Source organism: Lygodium microphyllum, chromosome 19, assembly GCF_053477565.2.
Source record: "Lygodium microphyllum isolate KBCC chromosome 19, Lygodium_microphyllum_v1.1.10, whole genome shotgun sequence".
Taxonomy (NCBI): Eukaryota; Viridiplantae; Streptophyta; class Polypodiopsida; order Schizaeales; family Lygodiaceae; genus Lygodium; species Lygodium microphyllum.
In genome coordinates, this window is record NC_141153.1 from 27,250,484 (window position 1) to 27,273,751 (window position 23,268).

General features: G+C 43.2%; 1 protein-coding gene across 3 annotated transcripts; it reads right to left on the reverse strand.

The window, feature by feature from the left end:
- Positions 1 to 2,293: 2,293 nt before the first annotated feature.
- LOC148019675 (serine/arginine-rich splicing factor SC35-like) lies at positions 2,294 to 22,377 on the reverse strand. Of its 3 annotated transcripts, XR_015694858.1 has the most exons (9): positions 22,168 to 22,377; positions 21,193 to 21,271; positions 20,924 to 21,003; positions 15,484 to 15,550; positions 15,249 to 15,320; positions 3,492 to 3,704; positions 3,126 to 3,296; positions 2,729 to 2,983; positions 2,294 to 2,563 (listed from the first exon to the last, which is right to left on the reverse strand). XR_015694858.1 is itself a non-coding variant. In XM_087699793.1 (8 exons), the coding sequence occupies exons 1-7, from the start codon at positions 22,241 to 22,243 to the stop codon at positions 3,158 to 3,160; spliced, it is 726 nt and encodes a 241-aa protein (XP_087555919.1). In that variant the 5' UTR covers positions 22,244 to 22,377; the 3' UTR covers positions 2,294 to 2,983; positions 3,131 to 3,157. The 3 variants fall into 3 exon arrangements, 2 of the variants coding, with proteins under 2 accessions (XP_087555919.1, XP_087555918.1); XM_087699793.1 differs by having other exon boundaries at positions 2,294 to 2,983; positions 3,131 to 3,296; XM_087699792.1 differs by having other exon boundaries at positions 2,294 to 2,983.
- Positions 22,378 to 23,268: the final 891 nt, after the last annotated feature.

Sequence of the window (23,268 nt, forward strand, 5' to 3'; positions counted from 1 at the left end):
ATCCAGCAAATTCATCCTCATGAACCTATACAAGGCTCCTCTTATCATCAAATGAAAAGGAAGGAAAAGAGGATATCCTCAAATAATTATAATGTTCACCATCAACAAAAGGTTTGACATAAGGAAACAAAGATACTCAAAAGGATGTTCTTGTTAGTGTGCTTTTCAAGATAAAAGAGGAGTCCATTGTATGACCAACATGTTTCTATGGAGAATATCTTCATTCAAGCCACTATGACCATACTCCATGCTTGAGTATTCCCTAAAGGGAATAACAATGATTACACATTTTCCCTCTCGTTAGGGGGTGTGTCTAGCTTGAGGGCTATCATGCATGAGCTTTCGTTAAATTTTCAACATAGTCAAGGATTATTGGACTTGGAATCAATGTCTAATGTTTCTTTTGGAGAAAAGGGGATTGAAATTCCAATGTCATATTTCGAAGATCATTTTGAAAGGAGTAAGATGTGTTATGAATATCATGGGCAAAGTTTGAGAAGATATAGCTTTCTATGCTAAAACATGGGGCCGCCCCCAACATGGATAATGATCCCGCTACTACTCTCATCTCTTCTTTCCTCAAAAAACAATCTTAGTGTAAACTTTACCCTTCTCTTTTTCTGCAAAATAAGATCCTTAAATGTGACCTTAATGTGAACGAGGTTATTCTTGGTAATGATAATGTTGCCGTGACAGTGGCAATATACAACTATTGTTTTGTGGACATCTTTCTGGGTTATCCCAACTGCATCCCTACATATGCTTACTATGTGTGTTAATATATTTCACATTAGAGTGTGGAGGGTCCTTGTGATCTCTTGTGATGGAGCACAGAGTTTCTAAAAGAACTGGGAGTTACCAATTGTTTTCGGATTTTAACAGTCCGAGTAGAGACTTTGCAGCCTGAACCTTCTTAAGTTGGACCAACAAAGCTGACATGTGTATGCAAAGTATATCGCAATTAACATTATGGTATTGTTTTGAGGGATTTCGGCATTTCAATGTCAACACAGTCTCAAAATGCGTTAGCGGAGATCCTTTTAAGTTGTGCCTCTAGGGCTTGGAACCATACATCTTTGAGAAAGATAACAAAGACCGGAAGCTTCACAATGTGTGGGTGAAATGGAGCTACCCCAGAATCCATTGGTATGTCTGTGGGTCAATCCATAGCCCAAGGAATTCACAAGCATACGCCTAATAAGATCCACCATGTAAGTGACACAATGTTTGCACTTCGTTGTGTCTCAAGTGTAGTGCTTATGAATTTGTTGTAGGCTTTCCTTGTTACATATGTGCGGAGTACCTTGACATATATATATCAAAAGGACACATTATTCCATATTGGTTACTGCCCAACGTGTGCAAATTACACAAAGCACCTGATTAATATATCAGCACTCCAGTCTGGCATTGCCCCATCCATTTTCCTCAGAAAAAAACTTGAGCACGAAGCACCTTGTGATTCTAAACTCAACAGTCACTTGAGAACAATTCTATCCAATCAACCAAGATCACTGCCTACGCATAATTTTTTTTTTTGCTGATGTCTTAAAATTCATTTCCTTGCACCTTAAATGACCTGTCACGGTAACCTTGACCAGAATGTATGGCATGTACAGCCCCAACTCTTGCATAAAAGAGGCTAAAATGTAATCGACCAGTCTGACCAAACATAAAAGACCAGATGGCATATCTGAAATTCAAAAGGCACCCTCAAGATGAACCTGAAATGAAAACAAGAATGTGAAACTTTTCGCTAGTCCCAGCGCATGCTTAACAAACAGAATAAATGAGCAGCTCGTGCATGTCACTTCAAAGGTAGTAAACCTGAGAGACGGAGGAACATCAGGTATAATTGGGCAAACGCAGTTACAAATAAGTAGCAGATTCAGAGATGGACGAAGATTTAAAACTATTGGGGAAGTGCAGTCAAAGACCAGGAGGTTGTTTAGTGTGACAGTACTGCACATGGGAGCATACCAACCAAACAGTCATGGTGCGACACATGCAAGGACACTCCACAATGCACAAATATGACAACCCTCTGCAGACTTTTTCAATCCTCACAGTATAGACCACACACGCTTCCCACTGGAGCATTATCTTGGCCCAGCAGTTCTCCAGAAGACAATATCTATACAGCATTGAAGAGCGAAACAATACTGCACAGACACAACTGTTGCTCCAGCATAGATGAACCATGTCTTTCAACACCTACAAAAAATATAGACCAATGTAGATTTGAAACTACACACCCCTCATACTGTTGCTCCGCACATAGATGAACCATGTCTGTTAAAACCTGCAACCCGCAAACACACGTTTCTATTACCTAGCAAAGCACCAGTAGGAATTTGGTGGTAGGAAAGTGGTACCCATGCTAAAGAGCTTACAGAAACCTTCCAGCCGTCACAGCAACAACAACCATAACCAAGCATGAAAAACTGCTTCCTTTCTCAAAGCTCAGGCACATCAGCATCAGCAGCAGGTGGCAAAGTAACAGCCCTTCCCAACCTTCACAGCATCACTTGGCACCATAATAACTCACAATTCCACGCCAGCACTAGTCACAGCCCAGATTATTTTGTGAGATTCAGCATTAACATATATCGACTAAAGTTGCCAGACAACATACTCCACTATAGTTGCCAGTCTATCCAAGACTACAACATTTAAAAACAAACCCCTACCCTAACATTGTTGTAGGCTTTCAGTCTCAGAAACAAACCTCTACTCTAACATTGATGTAGGCTTTCAGTGAGACCACACTTTCTGGTAGTCTGAAATAACCTCTTACCAGAAAGCAAACTAGTAACAGCCAGTTCAACAAACCTACAGGCCACAGACTGGAGCCTGAAGTTCTTTGAGAGCTGGAGTTTTTTGCCAATATTAGCACAACCCACTATCAATTTCAGTCTGAAATTCACAACCCAAAATACATATTCGAATAACAGCATCTTCAGCGGTCTTCACATTAGTGGCCCTGCATTTTGATTAAAAACTATCAGAATCAAAAGCATTTCATGTGCAGGAATCAGGAGCAAAATGTAAAAAATTTAACAAGCAAATCCTGAAAGCGTTGAATCAAAATCAAAATGTATAGTCAAGCTAGAAAGCTTTTTGACCTTGCCTGCCCATCTGAATTGTATGAATAAGATCAAAGCCCTGGTGTTGCACTTCTGCTTCGATTGAGATGGCTCTGATCCTTTGAGGAGCCTCCTATTTCATCTGCCGACTCACCACCTTTTGCAGGTTGGCTCCGGTGGTTGGGGGATAAATTCTCTCTTTGTGAGGGGCTGATTGTGCATAAAAGGGAAGGAAAATGTTACATATGAGAACACTAACAGTGGAACTCCAATTGTTTAAACATCTGTCAATACTAGATTCACACATGATGATATCTTTTGTAGCCAAGAAACCAGACTATCATATAAACCTGTGACTTGAAACATAACCGCTACAAACTTGCAGAGCTTCCAAACGAAGCTAACCTGCCAGGAGGATCCCTTCTATCAGGCGTACTGGTGTAAGGATGCCTTTCATCAAGCTCCTTCATTTTATTCCGGCTTGGACTTCGGCTCCCACTCCTACTGCGACTGCGCTGTCGACGGTCATAATCCCGTTTGTGATGTGAATACCGATCTTGGTCATATCTATCATGGTTGCGAGTTCCTCGGCTATGATCCCTCTCCCTATAATCATCTCTGTAATGACAACAACAAATCCAGACAGAATAAGGGGGGGTGGGGTGGGCAGGTAGGGTTGGAAAGTAAACACACAAATTACATATCTGACAGCTCTTTGAGGAACCAATTCATAACCAAACTTCTACGAGATTTTCTAAGAAAACTGGTTGTGCGGGAAGTCATTCAAGATATATTTCCAAGATATGCACAGCACACAACAACAAGTAGCTTGTTAAGCAATTGGCCCTAAATCAATCAAGATAGCTGTTGACAAACAGCTGGAAAGCCAAGACTGCAATAAATGCACAAAAATAAAACATGAATGAAAAAACTTGTCAATATCATACTTAGCCAACATCTTTACAGAGTTGGGGATTATTAGCCACTTCACCAACACGTCAACCTGCTGCCATGACTGACCACTGCTTACTATGAGCAGCTTTTTGCTCTTCCTAACATGTATAGTACTTTTAAGCTACCACCACCTAGTAACTAGGCTAAACATGTGTTTGCAGCCACTTTTCATGTCAAGAATTTGGAGAAATTTTGGCAAAGCATCAAGGAGTTTGGACTAGATGTCTTAGCTATCAATGCAGCAACTTGTGTAATGAGGATGATATTGCTGAAAATTGGCAAGCCACTTTGCCCTAAATTCTTGGTTGGTTCGCTTTTAAAAAGTTTTGGGCAGCTTGTTGAAAGCTGGCTTTAGTGGTGTTTTTCTGTTTTTGTGGAAAATGAACATTGAATATCTTGTCATTTCGGTCAAGCGACACCTTACAAAATTGTTGGTCGGCTCTAGTTGGTCGATATTTACTTAGACCTTTTCATAAGAGAGATCGCAGAAAAAAAAAATCTGCTATACTGAAATTTTTTGTTATGCTAGAAGAAACTCGAACACAAGGAAGAGAGACAATCCGCAAGAGAAGAAGAAAAGAAACCTGCACTAAACAAGGAACAAATGCTGAATACAAAAGGAGGACTGATCAGTCCCTGCACGCAGCCCACAACGTCAGTGAGGGCACCAGATCAGGCTGATGATGATGGTAGCACCGAAGACAAAGGAAGATGATGGAGTCGGAGTGTGCACCTGCCAAGGAAGGAGGGAAGATGATAATCTAACTGACTGCCAAGTGGAAAATGGCTATAAATAGCCAAAAATCCCAAAAACTGGCCAACTTGAAATTTAGGGCTAAGAATATGTCCGACCAGCATTTAATGTGGGTAAAAATGCCAAAAGTTGTCAAAAAAATCCCAAAAAGGATGAACAATGTCCAACAAGTAAGGTAGGCTGAAGAATGCAAAAATTGCTCCAAGAAATGCACATAAAATCCCAATTGGAGGAGAAAATGCTGAAATGCAATAAACTAAGTGATCTAGAATAAGCTACCTTCTCCATCAAAAAAGTGATAGACAAGTCAGAGCTCCTAAAGTCCTCGTCCGACTCAAAGTGAGGCTCACAAGCAGGAGATGACAAGGCATGACAAACATGACTGCTAACATCCCCTCTCAGATCTTGGATGTGGCGGAAGGCCAAGGGAGAAACGGATCCTGGGGTGGCAAGAGGAATGCCAATGTCGATGAAGTCTGTTGATGAAGATTGCCGATGAAGAAGCTCCTCAAGATCATGAAAAACCCCCTCTCAAACAATAGGGGCTAGAAAATCCACAACCGCATCACCAAGATCATCCCCCTCTGAAAGGGATGGGGGGTACGAGGAAACCACCCGAGGAGAGGGTGGGGGATGGGAAGGAACTTGTGGAAAAGAGGGTGCACAAGCGGGAATGGGTGTAGCAATAGACAATTGCCTCGAAGGACCCTGCACAAGAGAAGGGAAATGAAGCCTATAAAGCCCGCTCTCCTGCCAACCTATCGCGATAACAGCCCCTGTAGAAGAATCCTCAATACAAATGGCCTACTCTGTAAAGACAACCCGGGTACCAAGCCTAGTAAGGCCATAGACTAAGAGGAGTGGAAAGCCCAAGTCCGAAACATAAAGAGCCTATAAAAGGGAGCTCGATGCGCAGTCGAAAAATAAAGGCAAAGTGCCAACACCACAAATAGGCACCGAAACAATGTCACCAATAGTGACTGAACCCTCAAAAGGGCATAGATCCTGCAACAAATCACCTCGTGGAATCATATGACTAGAAGCTCCACTATCAACCAGCCAAGGCCTCTCAAAAGATGAGGCAATCATGGCAGAAGGCTCCCCAAGTCAACAATATGAAGGAACACTGACTCATGGGTAACCGTTGGAGTAGAGGTAGAAGGCTCGAATGTTTTAGCTCCATCCTTCGCTCCCAAACGAAGGTGAGGGTACTTCTTCCAACATTTCTCCCCTGAATGTGTCCCCTTTCCACAATATGGACATTTAGGCTTCTCGGAGTCAAAGTCAGAACCTAAAGAACTCTCCTGTCTTTTAACCTATGACTTCCCTTTCTTCTGTGTCCCCCCTCTTGAACCTGCAACAAAAGCTTTGGTGGAGGTGGATCCACTAGCTACCTCTTTGGCACGCTCGTCATGCTCCAAAACAAGCGGGGCAAGCTTCTCCCATAGAAGCTTCTCACGGGTCCTTCATGTAAAAAGGCTGGTGTAGAAAACATCAAACCGAGGAGATGACAAGTGAGTCAAAAGAATCATGGCCATATCCTCTAAAGAGATCATCTTGCCAAGGGGCGCAAGCTCATCCTTCATATCCTCCAAATTGTTGATATGATTCTTCATGAAAGAAGAATCGTCAATAGCAAGCACCCGTAATTTCTTCTTGAGAGTAATCCGATGGCCAAACGTCTTCTGATGGTACAAAGAAGTAAGCTTAGTCCACACTTCCGTTGCTTTCCGTAACATGCGCACATGCACTAGAAAAAAATCTTGTAAGCTTATAAAGAGGAAAGATCAAGCTCATGAGTTGAGCCGATCCCATAAGACCGCATGATCCAACGGTGGGATCCTCCACTGGACGGAGAATAGGGTGGGTAACAAACTCCCAAAAATCGAAGGTATCAAGGATACACTCCACCTTACATGACCAAAGCGAGTGGTTGGAACCATCAAGCCGGTCTTCTTTGGGTAAAGAAGGAAGTACAGCACCTATATAAAGGGTGCTGTGGAAGGCATATGAAGGCCAACAGAATGAGCCTTCTGTGAAACATAGAGAGAACAAGGAGGAGAGGAATCTCGTACAAACTGGCTAGGTGGCCTCCAATCATCACATGAACTAGCACGAAAATCTCTCCGTCTCTCATAGGAAGGAACAGAGATCTCATCCTCTAAGTCAACAAAGAATTGGTGGTAAGACATCTTTGTATATATCTACAAAACATCCACAAAAAGTTGCGTTTGGCTATGGATAGCCCCAAGATAGAAGGAATCGGCTATAGGATACAGAGATCTCAATGTAGGTCGTCTGCCTGAGGGAGAAAATACTATCGATTACTCACAAAGGATGCAAAAGCACCAAAACGCTGATTTGAATGTTGTCGCTTGCTCTTGAAAGGTTGGGTTTGGCTGCAAAAGGTAGTTGCCTGGCCAATAAACAATCATCTCCACCCAATAGCCTCCAGATGATGATGCCTGAGCACCAGATGCAATCGCTAGCTACTAGGCGCTTGTGTTTTCAGCAAACGCAGATGTGGATGGCCTCATGAACTATGTGTTGCTCTCAAATGCCATGCTTTGGTACCATGTGAGGGTACGCAACGGAAGAAGGAACTTGAACACAGAGGAAGAGAGACAATCTGCAAGAGAAGAAGAAAAGAAATGTGCATTGAACAAGGAACAAATGTTGAATACAGAAGGACTGATCAATCCCTGCATGCAGCCCACAGCATCAGTGAGGGGACCAGATCAGGCTGATGATGATGGCAGCACCAAAGGTGGAGGAAGATGACACAGTCAGAGTGTACACCTGCCAAGGAAGGAGGGAAGATGATTATCTATTTGACCACCGAGTGGGAAATGGCTATAAATAGCAAAAAAATCCCAACTGGCCGACCTAAAATTTGGGCCCAAAAATATGTCCAACCAGCATTTAATGCTGGTCGGTAAAAATGCTAGAAATGCTCAAAAAAATCCCAAAAAGGGTGGACAATGTCCGGGAGGTGAGGCAGGCTGAAGAATGCAGAAATTGCCCCAGGAAATGCACATAAAATCCATACTAGAGGAGAAAATGCATTGAAACGCAATAAACTAAGTGATCTAGAATGAGCTACCTCCTCCATCAAAAGAAGTGATAGACAAGTCAAAGCTCCTAAAATCCTCTTCTAACTCAGACTGAGACTCACAAGCAGGAGATGACAAGGCATGACAAACATGACTGCTAACAGACCTTACGATATGGTTTTTCATTTTTTCTCTCTCTCACTCCCTCTTTGTGATTAAAGTTGTGGATACCTTACACTTGTCACTTCAAAAATATGCAGATCAGGATCATGTTGATCTTGTCGAGCACCCTACAACAAATGAACAGTTGCCCTAAAACACCTACTATGACTCTACAATGAGTTCCACACAGGTAAGTTGAAAAATCTGCTTCTTAAAGAGTTAAACAGGTTATTCAAAAGCTGATCCTTGTACAACTCGGCCAAGAGCCTCCTGCCTGGAGTAATCCATAAAACTACTACAATCTCCTGTAAACAGGAAAAACAAAACAACCAAAAAATACTGCAACTTATCTACTTCCATTAGTGCTTTAGAAGTATTAGCTTAGAGGTTACACAGTTCTCCCCACAAGAAAAGCAAACACAGTCATAGGCCACGGCCAGGAAATCTGGCACAAGGTTGCTACAGCTTGTAGTGTACCGGCACTAGCATACTCATTGCTGTTAGTATTGCCAATGTCACTTTGGATGGTTCATGGTCTTCAATTATTCTTGACAAACATATGTCTTTTCTTTTGTACAAGTAGAACTTCAGACAAGGCATTGCTTGGCCATAGTTGTCTCTCCGCCTCATCCTTGCCCAAACTAGGCATTATACCACAATATTATTAGCATTGTACATTTCGTGGCTATTTTCATGTGTGAGAGCGGCCCTTTTATTAGCCATTTAGTGTCTTAATTGGCACCTTGAGCTGGTCGACAAGTGTGCTTTTATTGATAGCTGGCCCATTCCTATTGATGTACTATTTATAGCTTTCTTCCACATTCCACTTCACCCATTCAGTCATGGAGCAAGGGAGGAAGAAAGAAAGAAAGAGAGAAAGAAAGTTATGTTAATGTCTATAAGAGGCCATCTCTCGTGGGTCTATCTAGCATAGAGAAGCTGAGGCAGCGAGGTATTGTCCCTTGATGACAATGTGGTATCCTTTGTGTCTACAGATGATGCCTTCTGCGAGGGCAGTGGGCATGGGCGATGGGCTTTGCACCTCCCTATGGCTGTGTCTAGAGTTGTCCCCCATGGTGGGGCCATCGATTGGACTCATGAGGACTCTGTAGTGGAGGGAGTAGTCGATGCTCTGTAGAACTCTGTGAGTGCACGCTAGTGTGTGGCTCCATGTCTCCCTGCCGCGTCCGTAAGAGGGGTCCTCTGTGGCAGCGTAGCTCCAGTAAGAAGAGCCCAAGACATCTTTGATCTGAGAAATCCATAAACTTGGATAGTGGCCCAAATCCCTCTCTAAACAAGCCATGGAAGCACCCTCAAATCTTGTAGTACATTGGGCATTTGCACAAGTAGTGCTCCTCTATCTCTGGCTCGAGCTCACAAAGCTGGCAAATCCTGTCCTCTGAGGGAGGGAGTCTAAGCCGTATCTACCTATCTCAATACGGAGATGGTGTGAGGATGTGCGGAGCTGTCCAATGGTGCATCATACACCATGTGCATTCATGTATGTCAAGAGGACAACAAAGCCATCAATGATATGTGTAGAAGATGCTTCCGGTAGAAAGCCATCTTCATCCCCGCGTCCTCAGTAGGGGTCACCCATGTCCTGGCTGTGTGTATCTTAATAATGTCCATCCTGATGTTGTGGTTCAGCTCCTCTCAGGTGAGCTCCACGTGAGGACAATCCAAGTTATATTGTAGTGGTGGGAGGTGATCCATGTGTAATGCATGTAACTATAATCATGCCTCTTTCTGAGCTTACCGACACTCAATATCCCCCCGTAATGCTAGTTGTCTAGACAATATACAAGAAACTCATCATCTGGAAGAGGGCCTATGCCATACATAGGGCTTACTTCGAATCATCCATGAAATCGTTAGTACTAGGGGTCTCTCCATCTACTCCCACCCATACATAAGTGTTGGTCCGAGGCTCCTGAAGCTATATGTGTGCACATGAACTCTCCATCCACCCTAGAGCCACATAGCCTCGTGTCAATCTATCCTCTGCTGCTCTCCCCAATGTGAATCTCGGCCCGAAAAATATAATCCCCAAGTAAACATATCTTTGGACCACCTCCACTATTTCCTCTCCATGTAGGCCATCGGGTATTGATCATTGAATCCACTAGAAAGAAGTGTTGAACACCATAACCTTGATTTCCTAAGGTTCACTATGAGATCTCTATCTTGACAAAAGGCATGTAGTGCATCTAGATAGCATTGCAATCCCTCTCTTGACCAAAGGCATGTAGTGCATCTAGATAGCATTGCAATCCCTCCGATGTGTTGGAGATGAGGACTATGTCATCGGCATACAGTAGGTATGAGTATCAATGCTCCCCCCTAGGGCTAGCTCCCTCCCCTCCAAGTCCATCAATGTAGTTTGATATCTCATCAATATAAAGGCTGAATAGAGTAGGTAAGAATAGGCATCCCTATTTCACCCAAATGTCACTGGTGATCTCCTCCCGCACCCCTTCTACTCGTACTGGTCCTCTAACAAATGCGTACAGTCCTAGTACCCCCCAACTCATCTCCATTCGGACCTCTAGCTCATGTAGTCTCTGCATGAGCTTAAGCACATGGTACTATGTGAAAGGCCTTACGAAAATCCACAAAGCGGTAGTATACCCACCTCCCCTATGCCTTGCTCTCCTCAATGATGGCTCGGAGTGTGAGGATATGATCAGAGTGCAGTAACCCCTCCTAATCCCTACCTATCCACATGCTTGATGTTGGTGCTTCTTTGCCCATTTGCTTAGCCCATGCTCTTTGCTTAGCCCATGCTCTAGTATCAATCCATAAAGCTTGGCTGGCACATGGCCAACCATGACCGTCCTATATCTCATAGGAACCATGGGGTCTTTACATTTCAGGATTGGTACTATAGTATTAGTTGACCAACTAGCTGGGAAAGCCTTCACACAAGGCCCTGTTGAGCAGGTGGGCTAGAAGGGATACTAGGATATCTCTAGCATGTGATAGGTGCTCTGCTACTAGTCCATCATGGTCTTGGACCCAGTCTCTCTGTAGTCTATTGATGGCATCGTACACCCTCGTTGTGCTAAAGAAGTAGACGACATGGATTTGTCCTCTAGCTAGTGGTCGGGGCAACAAGGGATGCCCATGTACCTAGTATAATGAGGTAGCATATGCATGCCACATGTCTAGGGAGATGATGGGTGTATGGGCTGAAGGCTCCTAATTGTGTTTCGCCTTACAAGAGACAAAGACCGATTTCCTTGCACTCCTCGTTATGCCAGCTATTCTGTGGGACATTCTTGGTCGGGGAGGTGGTACAAGTATGTGTGTGGGAAAAATATATGGCAATTGAGATGTGAAGTGCATTAACAAGCTATGCTATAAAGTCCTCTAGGGGTGTGTGGGGATCTATCTCCTGCAAGCTTCAATAGAGATGATCCGAGTAAATACTCGTCGTCAATCTAGTGAAGTGGTATCTGGGGAATCTCGGGTGGTTGCTCACTGGAGGTATCACATCATGTCTACAAGTGATGGTAAACTATAGTTAGGTGTGGTCAGCTCCCACTGCTACTGGATGAGGGGACACTCTAAAGGATTATATATTGGGGATGAGGGATAAGAGCCCTAAGAGATAGTCCACCATGCTAGCTTCATGTGCATCCGAATACATACACATCGCCACCATAATATATACATGGCAATGAGCTACTTTGCAGCTAAACATTTTCCATATGCACCAGAAGGGGGAGGGAGGTGGAACGGGCACGGGGGCGTCACCAGATTCACCATATATGAGGATATTATGCATTATTCCAGCATTGGAGATGTTCTCTTGGTGGGGCACTTCCATGCTCATACGGCACAAAGACAGGTTCCCTTCTTCAAGATTAAGGACCACATGTACACAAAGAGAGAGCACCAAAGGAGATGGGGCTCACCAGGAAATCACAAGCCACAACTGAGTGCACAGATTAGAGTGACCACCTCCTAGCCTTGGAAGGCACACATGGATTAGTCATCCTTAACGACTTGGATAGATGGCCTCGATTGAACACTCTCATATGCTTTCCACATAAGCATGCATCCGGATGTACAGGAGGAACCCCCTCCGAAGGATCTATATCAAGACAGAGAGACAGAGAAACACAAAGAGAGACACATACACACACACACAACTTTAGAACAAGGGAGGGACGACCTATCTGGAGAAAAAATGTTGAAAGAAATACACCCATCTTTGACCAACGGCAAAATGAAGAGTAGAAGTCCAAGGCTACAACAACCACATGAGAGTACGTCTTTTGTTCATCTCTATGTGGTTGATGACACCACACTTGTTACTTCTCCAAAGATGCCTTGGCTAGTGGACAATGGAGTATATAGCCATGTGATCTACCAGTATGATTGGATACATGATCTCCACTACAAAGGGGGCTCAATCATGGGTAACAATTCTTCTCTACTTGTTCAAGGTGTGAGCAATATACCACTTATTCCCAATAGACAAGATTTTTTAACTAGAGTCCTACACGTTCCAAATTTAGACTTCAATCTTCTATCGATCCATGGACTTACGAACATGGATATGTAAACGCCCCGAACGACCTAGTATGCTCGCAATTATGATATTCACTTATTTTTCAGGTTTAATCATTCAAGAAAACAGAAAGAATGGATACTTGAGGCTAAACGTGATAATTGTTTAAAAATTTACAACGATGAGCACTTTAAAAATGCTGACAAATTGAGGGTTGAAGATGAGCCTACCCATCAATTGGTGGTCATTCTCAGCCATTCATGTGCCTTTTCAACTAGTCTACCTGTCCCACAAGTTTTGGGTAGCATTTCACAACCACCCCTTAGCAATCCTAGATGCCCAGTATTTCTACACTAAAGAATACAAGTACCCTAATTTAGCATTTTCAACTCGTCAAGTAGCAGGTCAGCCACTTTGGGATTGCATATCTAGATATGATGTCAGGATTTCACCACTCTCTGTCATCAATTTGTTCTCCTCCATTCTATCTCATTGCCTATATTCTCCTCTTTCTTTGTCACATTCCAGTGCCCTCACTAACACAGTCAAACTGCATGCAAGGGCTGACTATAGCAACCTTGTATTCAACATTCCAATCAATACAAATTTGTTTCTTCTTTCTCTATGTTCACTTTGTATCTCTCTTCTCTTCTTTCTTCATCTCCATGATTTGCATTTGTTGTGCACTCTCACATCCTCCACTCTTTGCTCCTCCCAATTTGAGTTATGGTAGCGCTTAGATAATCCATTCTATAGCAACAAATGTATGTATTGCAAACCAAGTAGAGTCTCTTGATGTGTCCCCCCCGCCCCCCCCACAAAGGAATGTATTTCTACTCAACCCAAGAGTCCCTTAGGGATAAGCTCAATTACAATTAACTTGAAAGTGAAGAGAAGTAGTTCTCACTCTCACAAGATCATGTAAAAGATGTGCATGCGCACATGCACCCCATATATACATTTGCCATGGAATAAGACAGTTGATTTCCTTACAAACTGAGAGTAGGAAAAAAACTACCCTTCTACATGATGGATCAACTAGAATAAGAGCTTGAAAAGTGGACATCTAATGAATTTACAAATTTGTTGTCCTAAATAGCTAGGAAAGAAGAGGAAATATGGAGACATTAAAGAATAACAGATGAAGGAATGATGATGGAGAGGGCTCCAGCCAACATTGGGCTAACTTCAACTATTGTACATGAGATTACAGCCAAGGAAACTATGTAGAATGAGGAGAAATAAGCTCTTCTTATAGAAGAAAGGAGAGTAAACTAAGAGTAAGATGAGAAAAAAAACAACCCTTTTGCATGGTGGATCAACAATACATCAATGTGGCTTTCTTATTGCTCTTGTAATGTAAGAATTGGTAGCTTGTGTGACCTATCTCTTCTCTATAGCCTTCCTTTTTTAGCTAAGAACTGTCAAGAATAGAAACAAATTTAGAAACCATTACCAAAACACAAAACTTACTATTTTTTGAGTGTCATCCCTATTTTTCCCCTTAGCTCCAAACATCCACTTAGCAAGCCCATATGCATCACTTCTTTAAGTAAGGCAAAGTACCTTAAGCTCCTAGTTGATACCTTTTCTAGATATGGTTGGATATATCTTCTAGAATTAAAGTCATAAGCTTATTTCCAAGTTTGTGAGTGAAATATGTTTGGAGGAAAATCAATCTACCTTCAAGGCTTAAGAATTCAAGTCACTCTTAGAGGGACCTTCTATGCTTTTATGGGCCATTGAGGCAATTTTGGAGCCTTTCTTAATGTCATTAGGTAAAACTTGGACTCAAAAAATGGGTCCTCTAGGAAGTTTGACTCTCTCCCCTAAAAAATGGGCATTCTATAAGTTAAGTGAATTGTCACATCCATCAAACATAGACAACCTTGTCAGTGGCATGATCAGTTAGTCTGATTAAACACGTTTTCCAACTCCAAATAGGTACTGTGAAAACATGACCCTTGCCTGCATTTGTGCTGGAGTCTTCATGTCTTAAGCATAGATCTATCTGCTGCCATGTTGGCATTGAATTACAAGAGTGTAATGTGTATGTCACGTCGCAGATTTTTTCCATTTTCAGGGATATTATGTATTTGCAAGTACAACCTGATCTACAAAAAAGTCAAGCTAGTTATCAGTTTAATAAAAGGGGTGGAGGTCACCTACTATTTTATTCAGGTCTCCCTAAGAAGCAGAGCTCATGTACATTATGTGCATTTCCTCCGTACAAGTATACAGCAGTCTGGGCGCCAGCACTCTTCTGCTTTCAGTCTCTTGGCTTTCACATCTATATCAAGTTCTATGCACGTTCTCAGGACCCCTGCTTGTTGATTGCTTTGGGACACCTACACACTTTGTTCATTGAAGCAGTCCACGGTGACAGAGAACTTCTGAAGCTCATCTTGAGAGTAACAATTAGCTTCATTATACACAGGTGAGTCACAACTTCTGCATGGACCATACACAAAGGCAGTCCAAGGCAATAGTTTCTGCAGGCAGAAGTCAATTTAACAAGATCGTTTCTGATGAAGTTCCAGTTAAATGCCTCAATCTTCACACAAAATCAAGTAGCAATGCTGCCAAGAAAAATGGAGGAATGAATCGAAAAGGAATACTTAAGGAGAGAACTGGTGAAGAAAAGTAACTAGGAAAAAGGGAGGAACATAAAATAGCACCAAAACAGGTAACCCGGAAGATGAGTAATGTAGAAGCCTCACCTTCCCCGCCTTGGACTCCGGCTGCGTGATCGTTTCCACTTGATATTTTCCTGAGTTATTTTTCCTTTATGACTGCATACAAGAATAGTACACACCATTTCTCAAAAATGGAAAAGTTGCCAGACACACTAAAGGTCTTGTTGCAGCAGCAAGAATAAGAAAACTCCATAATGGTGCCACAAATGGCACTGGCAGTAGATACTTAGCAGTATACAAATATGCTACTCAGTCTTACATCATTTCCATTCCCCGTCCGTATTTTGCAAACTGAACTGCTATATTTCGCCCATCCACATTCTTGCCTGTAACACAAGCAAAACAGATTCATTTTCCGGGAAAAAAAGGATAAAAACAAGAAAAAAGATCCAACACATTTGATTGGGTGTATGTTGAGAACCAACATTACAATAGAAGATATTGGCACATTAAGCATTGAAGTTTTGGACATATATAATAAAACCTAGAACTGAAAATTACGGATGCCCCTAAATGAGCAATGTTCAGCACAAATAATATCTCATGTACAATAAGAGTATTTCCACTGAAATTTAAAAGTTCCATCATCCATGAGCAAATTAGCAAGTTATGAATGACCACTTTGAGTTAGGCACTGTTAAGAAACCCTTCACCAATAGTTTTGCGTTCTGCATTTAGCGTTTAGTGTTTCACAGTGGACAGCCCCAAAAAGGGGCTGGGCACCCACAGTGGGGCACCACCCTAGACAGCTGGCGCCCTCCCTCCGGGGGCCACCCTAGACAGTCTCTTGCCTATTTATAGGCTGCCTCTGTCACTCATTTGACAAGGCTGATTCATTCAGTCCATCACCTCCTCTCTCCAGCCTCGGCCCTCTCCACTGCCCTAACACCCCTTCAAGAGGACATTGCGGTTCGTGGTTCGTGGTCGTCTTCATCATCTTCCTTGTGCTACAACACCCTTGTTCCCTTGTATCACATTCACTCCATGATTCAGATCTTCATCATTCCATTCATCAGAGTTTCTTCTCTCTTCTCTTCTCTTCTCGGTGTTTGCCGAGTTCAAACTGTGTTCCTCCCCGCAAACCCTACTGTCTTGCTGGTACGTCGTCTTTTGACATGGTATTAGAGCTAGATCTACTCAAACAGTGGCAAAGATCCTCCACTCCAGTGAAGGCAAAGACCGGTGGCGGGTTCGGCATCCACTTTTCTTTTTCTTCCGCTGCATCAACACCCTAATTGGCGGCTGCTCCCTCCTGTGTTTGCTGTTTTCCAGCCTGCGTTCAGGGCTGCTGCTGCCGCCTCCACCTCCCCTTTGCTGCGTTTACCACTAGCAGCTCTTTTGCTGCACCTGGCAGTATTCCAGCACCTCCCCTTGCCTTTTCAGCCTGCATTTCAGCCAGGCAACATCTGGCAGCAATCTTCTTCCTCTCTGACCATCAGTCTACCCTTCATTTGACAGCTGGCGGCTTCCCTGACTACTAGTGGCTCATCCCTGACTGCTGCAAGTTGTGTTCACAGCTGGCAGCTCCTCCCTGCAGCTGGCAACTCACTTCCAGCCCTTCCACTGCCCTCCCACCCCTTGCGGCGAACATTGTGGTTCGTGCTTCACACTGCCCTCACACCCCTTGAGGCGGACATTGCGGTTTGTGGTTCATGGCTGACCTCTTCCAACACTTCCTTCTTCAGCGAGGCACAATGGTACCCATGGCTTCTTCCCTAACAAATGGAGAGACTACTGGGTACACCTACTGTGGCATCACCAGACACACCACCGATGCTAGCCGATTTCGACCTTTGCTCACCACCCCCACCCCCCCGAGTATATGCGTCTCCCACCTGACACTTCCTATGCCACCTCTCCTTTCTAGGCCACAGAGATCATTCTGCATCGGCTATCAAAGTATTATACTCAAGGCGATAAGCAGCAACCGACGCGCACTAAGTCCTTTTGAGCACAGAGAGGCTCTAATACCTTATGAGGAAATAAGCCCTCCTGGAGACCACCCCATTGCACGAAGGTTTCCCCCACCCACTTTTGGGTACAGTGGCTTCCATGGCCCACGTCTCCTCCCCAGTCCACTCTCCTGAGAGCCCACGACTGTTCCCCACCCTTGGCTCATCTTGAGCCTCCTTCTTCCCCACCCTCTTCCACTCAATTTCGAGAGGCCACTTCCGAGTGCTTTCCAATTTCTTCTTCTGAGCCCCAAATACCTTCTTCGGCGCGACTGGCGACACTTCCTTCGTCATCAGATGCTTCACAATCCGTGAGCCACGAGTGGTTGGATTCCCTTTCTCTCTCAGAGTGGGATTCAGAGGGGGATTTTCTTACTTCACCCTCAGAGGGGGCTTCTAGTTCTTTGGCTTCAAAGGGGGCTCCTACTTCTACTCCTTCCGATTCAGAGAGGGACCCTATGTGCCATGAAGTTCTTCACACACCACCACCTTTCACTTTCAAGGAATGGCTCTCCTTTGAGCAATCATTTCCTCTCCTCATACAAAGGATCTAGAGGATCTACCTAGATCCTTGGGTCTTCAGCAACGACCTGGTGGCTAGGCCTTCGTATTTTTTCCAGCATGGAATCATGGAGCTAGTGGCTTCTCTCCCGAGGTTGAGTTTCGGGTTCTCCAATTCACTCTATCTATTGTTCTTTACTGCATGTTACCTTTTAGGTGGAAATCTTGGATCTTAGGGATCCTCTACATCTTCTTCCTCCTCTTCTTCTTGCCTTGGTCACTTGGTCAACATGGAGCCACCCCTTGAGATTGAGTACGAGCATATCCTTATGGTTCTCGGCACCACACAAAGTCCGACATTCCTCCTATGCATTGCATGATTTCATCATCTTTGTACTAGGGTGCTTGGGCAAGTGAACAATTTCTCCACAAGGGACACTGTCTAAGTGGCACCTATTGCATGAGCATTCTTCAACATGTACCATTCCATCTCCATCTCACTCCTCTTGTTCACCTTTTTGGGCCTGAGAGGGGGTGTTCAAAAACCCTTCATCCATAGTTTTGCGTTCTGTGTTTTGTGTTTAGGGTTTCGCGTTTTGCATTTGGGGTTTCACAGTGGACAACCCCAAAAAGGGGCTGGGTGCCCACAGTGGAGCACCACCCTAGACAACCGGCGCCCTCCCTCCTGGTGCCACCCTAGACAGTCTCTTGCCTATTTATAGGCTGCCTCTGTCACTCATTTAACACAGTTGATTCATTTAGTCTATCACCTCTTCACTCTAGCCTCTCCACTGCCCTCACATCCCTTCAGGAGAACATTGCAATTCGTGGTTCATGGTTGTCTTCATCATCTTCCTTGTGCTACGGCACCCTTGTTCCCTTGTATCACATTCACTCCATGATTCAGATCTTCATCATTCCATTCATCAGAGTTTATTCTCTCTTCTCTTCTCTTCTCAATGTTTGCCGAGTTCACTCTGTGTACCTCCCTGCAAACCCTACTGTCTCGCCGGTACGTCGTCTTTTGACAAGCACCACTGTTCAAGGACATCTAGAAGTTAGAACATCTCACAATAGCCACGGCCCAGGCCTACCAATAACCCTTGTAGAAGGAAAAGGAGATAGCTTCATAGTTATTGTCAAAGGCATGCATGTCATTTTGAAACACATACACATTATGAAGCAACTCAAGCCATGAAATCAAGAAAAATTCTCTCGCATAAATAAGTGGACCACCAAGAAAAAACAAAACAGTCTGTAAAAAGAGAATAAACAAATAAATCATGAGATCCTCATGGAAGAAAGCTACTTCACTATTGGCCTTCTACAATGGACTGTGTAAGCTTGCCTGAAAAGATTTGGGGAAAATTTTGTACAAAAGGAGGCTTACCATATTTTTCCTTTTTGCAACAACCAAGGCCAACACTCACACCCTCAATCTTCTGCAACAGTTGTGAAAGATGTAGCAAGGGCATATAGTAATTAAAACAACTTGGCCTGAAGAATGGTGGCATCAATGGTCCTCTTGGAAGGGCACGAGCCACATATGTCATACATCACAAAGAGCACCATGGGAACAAAAGTCCACCCATGCTCCAAGCCGTACAAGCACATTAATAAACATAAGGAAAAGGACTTCATGCTCACCTCCAAGCTCCCAAGCCAAAATGGAATCACCCCCAACCATGGGAGCCAACAGCAAAGAGGACAAGCTACCACAAGAGTTGGCGTCCCATACCACATGCCCACTCCAATAGAGTTGTGCAAGGAGAGCCACCTTAGGTCTTTAGTCCAACAGGGGTGATACCAGGATAAAGCTATGCAAATGAGACATGGGTTCCATTATCAAACTTAACCACTATAACCCTAGAGCACCCATGAGGGAGCTCATGCTAGAAGAGCCTTTGGCCATCCTAACTTCTAGGATGTGTTAAAACCTAGTCACCCCTAATGCCCAAAAGGTTAGTTGTCAATAGCCAATGTTGTGAGCACCATGGCCAATTTTTTAATTGCCCTTGTCGTCATCTTCATTCCCTAGCTTTGGCCAGCCCCATCCCTATCCCTAGCCTTGTCATTGTCCACCATTCCATCTTTTTGTGGCCATTAAGGTGATCATCAAGTGGTAAAGGCATATCGAATAGGCATGTTATTTTAATGACAATGTTCTACAAGTCCTCATTGAGCACTACCCTCTTTTGAGATTGGTAGGCTTCTATGAGCCCTTTATGGTGTTTTGGAATGCTAGCAAGCGTTATAGGACAAGGTCTTTGAAAAAGAAGAACCAATAAGCTTTCCACTACCTCAACAAGACATGATTGTGTCTATTGCAATGGTGGCAATCTCTCTCCAAGTGCACCTTCACGATTGAGTATGTGCTTGGAAAAGAGAATAGAGAAGTCGTAAGATGAGTAGGTAGCACTAAGCAATGATGGCTGCACTACACTAAGTTGGTACCAAGACAACATTATCGCCAGCTAGGGGATAAAGATGAGAGTGCTTTGACCAATCTTTAGTATGGATGGGTGTCACTAGTAGGTGCTTAGTGAAACCATAGCCCCAAGATGTCGGCTCTTATACAAAAGACAAAGTTATGTAGTAGCACCTCTTAAATAGCAATTTCACCTTCACCTATCAAATTTAGGCTCTTTGTTTCTTCATGCAATCGTGAAGAAGTCGACCTTAATACCAACTATAAGACACTGGTCTTAAAAAGCCCACAACATATAATTGAGAGCATCCAAAGACAAAACGATACTCTCGCTCATAACTGCAAATATGACCCGCATGATAAATGCAGCAAAGACCTCCAACAGCAAATCCACATTGCACAGGACTACTACGCAATTCATACACATTTGCACCCCATATCCATGGAATACACTTGCTACCTTGGCCAAAATAGACCTCCGCTAAGCATCTAGCAATCTTGAACTTGGAGCTCCAAAGCCTCTTGTCAAAAACCTTCATCCCAACACTAGTAGGTTTCAACACCCGCCAAGGAGAAATCATATGACCTTCCTTGAAAAATGAAGATGAAAAACAGAATAGAAGTAGGAAAGCCACAAACTCTTTGTAGACACAAATAGCTTCCACTTCTACTAGTTTTGCCTTTCTTAGTGCATCATTGATAATATATGCAATTGATTAGTTATGCGCACGGTTTTGCCTTATAGACCGATAACATGACTCACTCCCTCCCTCCCTTGCTTGATCTCTCAATAGAAGGACTATGAATGGATCTCTTACCATCAAGTCGCTCAATTGCCTTTTGAGCTTCATCAGCATATTTATATCTGACAAATGCAAAACCTCGAGAATCTCCACTTCTTCAACATCCAACACAACAGAAGCATTCCTTAAGCTCACTACAATGATTGACCAAAATGTTTATTCAGCATTTTCAAGTAACTTCAAGGACCAGGTCAACAAGCAAATGGTGTGATTATAAACAGTCTAAAGTTGAAGCATTGCAAAACAAAACAAAAGGCAAAAGTATGAAACAGTGAGGCGCTGACCTTCTATCTCTAGGAATAAAAATGTCTATCACTTTTCCATATCGATCAAATAAGGGGTAAAGATCATCTGCAGTTGTCCCTGTCCAATAAACATCAACTTAATATTATCCTGCAACTTTCAAGTCAACACACCTTTTCTTACAGCATTAAATGTGATTAAAAAGACAACATAGTATACTCAAACATCATGTCAAAGTCACTTTAACTCAAGGGCATCTTGTCGGCCATGTAGATGACCTAAACTCAAGGTTGATGTCCCATATTGACCATACAACTTCTTCTCGTACTTCGTTCATGTCTTTCAAATGGGCTCACAATCATACACGTTGTACTTAAAACACTTTGGCCCACTAAAAAGGTTGTTCGACCATGAGCATTATCCTCAAAAGGCCGGAAATGTCAGTTTTCATGAGCTTTTCCCATTTGATAATAAACAGGCTTAGGCATTTTAACTGCCTGCCACAGATGATAAACGCGAAACTAACTCCGAAAATGCTTTGCCCGTTTTACCATTAAGTTACAAAACCGAACTATTAAACTTTCGCCAGATGAAGGGGGGACAGAGTGAAACACGCGGTTAAAACTAAGAAGCAATCTACTAACTGGCGACGAGAACAGGCAACGACGTGAATCTCATCAATTACTGAACCAAATTACCATGCTTTGAGCAGAGGTTTCTGAATTCCTCGTGTTGGAACTGTTACCTCAGAAACTGTATCCAAAAAAGAACTCGACCACAATTAATTGGAGAAAATTAACAGACGCTGCAGATGTATGTACAGAGCACGGGCACAGACCCTTTCAAAGACATGTGGTAATGATATCCGTTGAAAAAAAGAGGAACATAAAGGAAGAACAAGAAAATAACTGCTAGGTTGGGACAGGGAGACAGACAAAAAATGAAGCGGAAAGCGAGAGAGAGAGAGAGAGAGAGAGAGAGAGAGAGAGAGAGAGAGAGAGAGAGAGAGAGCATACGGAATGTGATGTTGAGGACAAGGAGCGAGTATGTGTCACGAATGTCTGGAGGTCCCGAGCGTCCGAAGTGAGACATGGCTGCCTTGCTTCCGCGTCAGTTAGGGCTTGCAGGCGGACCGATGCTGCTCCTGATGCCTGAGCTTCAAGCTGGAGTGTCTCTCGTTGACTTGAGACCCGTCCATACTCCATATGAAATGTCTTAATTGTTCCTCTTTTTGTGGTACACGCGATTGAATTTTGAAGCCAACCAGCGATAAAGAAGAAGACTTATCGTAGCTCCATAACCTACGTGAAGCACTTTTATTAGATAGCCCCCATGGTCAACCACATGAGATCATAGCTCCAAACCTACGTGGCATCCTTAGATAGCCCTAGGCCCCTAGCATTAAGCACATGAGGGTTTTCAACAACCCTAGCAAAAGTGGTAAAATGATAACCCGCAAGCACAAGGGGTCTTGAGCACATGGCTATCCAAAAAAGGGGAGCAAGGGTTTTAAGATTTTGCTTGATCGTTACATGGCTCTCTATTATATGCGTGGAAGCTTTTCATTAGCTATGATACATGTTGCATTACCAATCAACAAAATTGCAAGACAACTATGGTTCTCATGGCCATGGTTCGAGCCACATTGCACCTCATGTCGTCACACATCCCTACCTACATACCAACACAACTACTTGTCGCGATCAAGCTCGTGCTAAGGCCAAGAGTTACTTTAACAAAAGGTCATGTGATTGCCATCCACCCATCTGAATGCTTTGAACTTATCTAGGGAAGGGCAGACAAGAATCCTAAATTTCCATGAAATGGCAAAGTTAAAATTTGCCCATCCTAAACGATCTACAAGAATTTTGAGGGAAATTGTCACTACAATGGTAAACGCAAGAAATACCATCCAAGACAAGTTTTTAATTTTGACTATTACAACTTTTATGATAACATGTAATAGCTTATAGCTTGATAAATTACACTATGTATCATAAAGTATGATTTATAGACTAACTATATTTTATAAATTATATGCATATAATGTAGTTTATTATTATATGTGATGGGGTCACTCATACTATGGTACTATTGTAGCTTGGAATTTGGGAAAG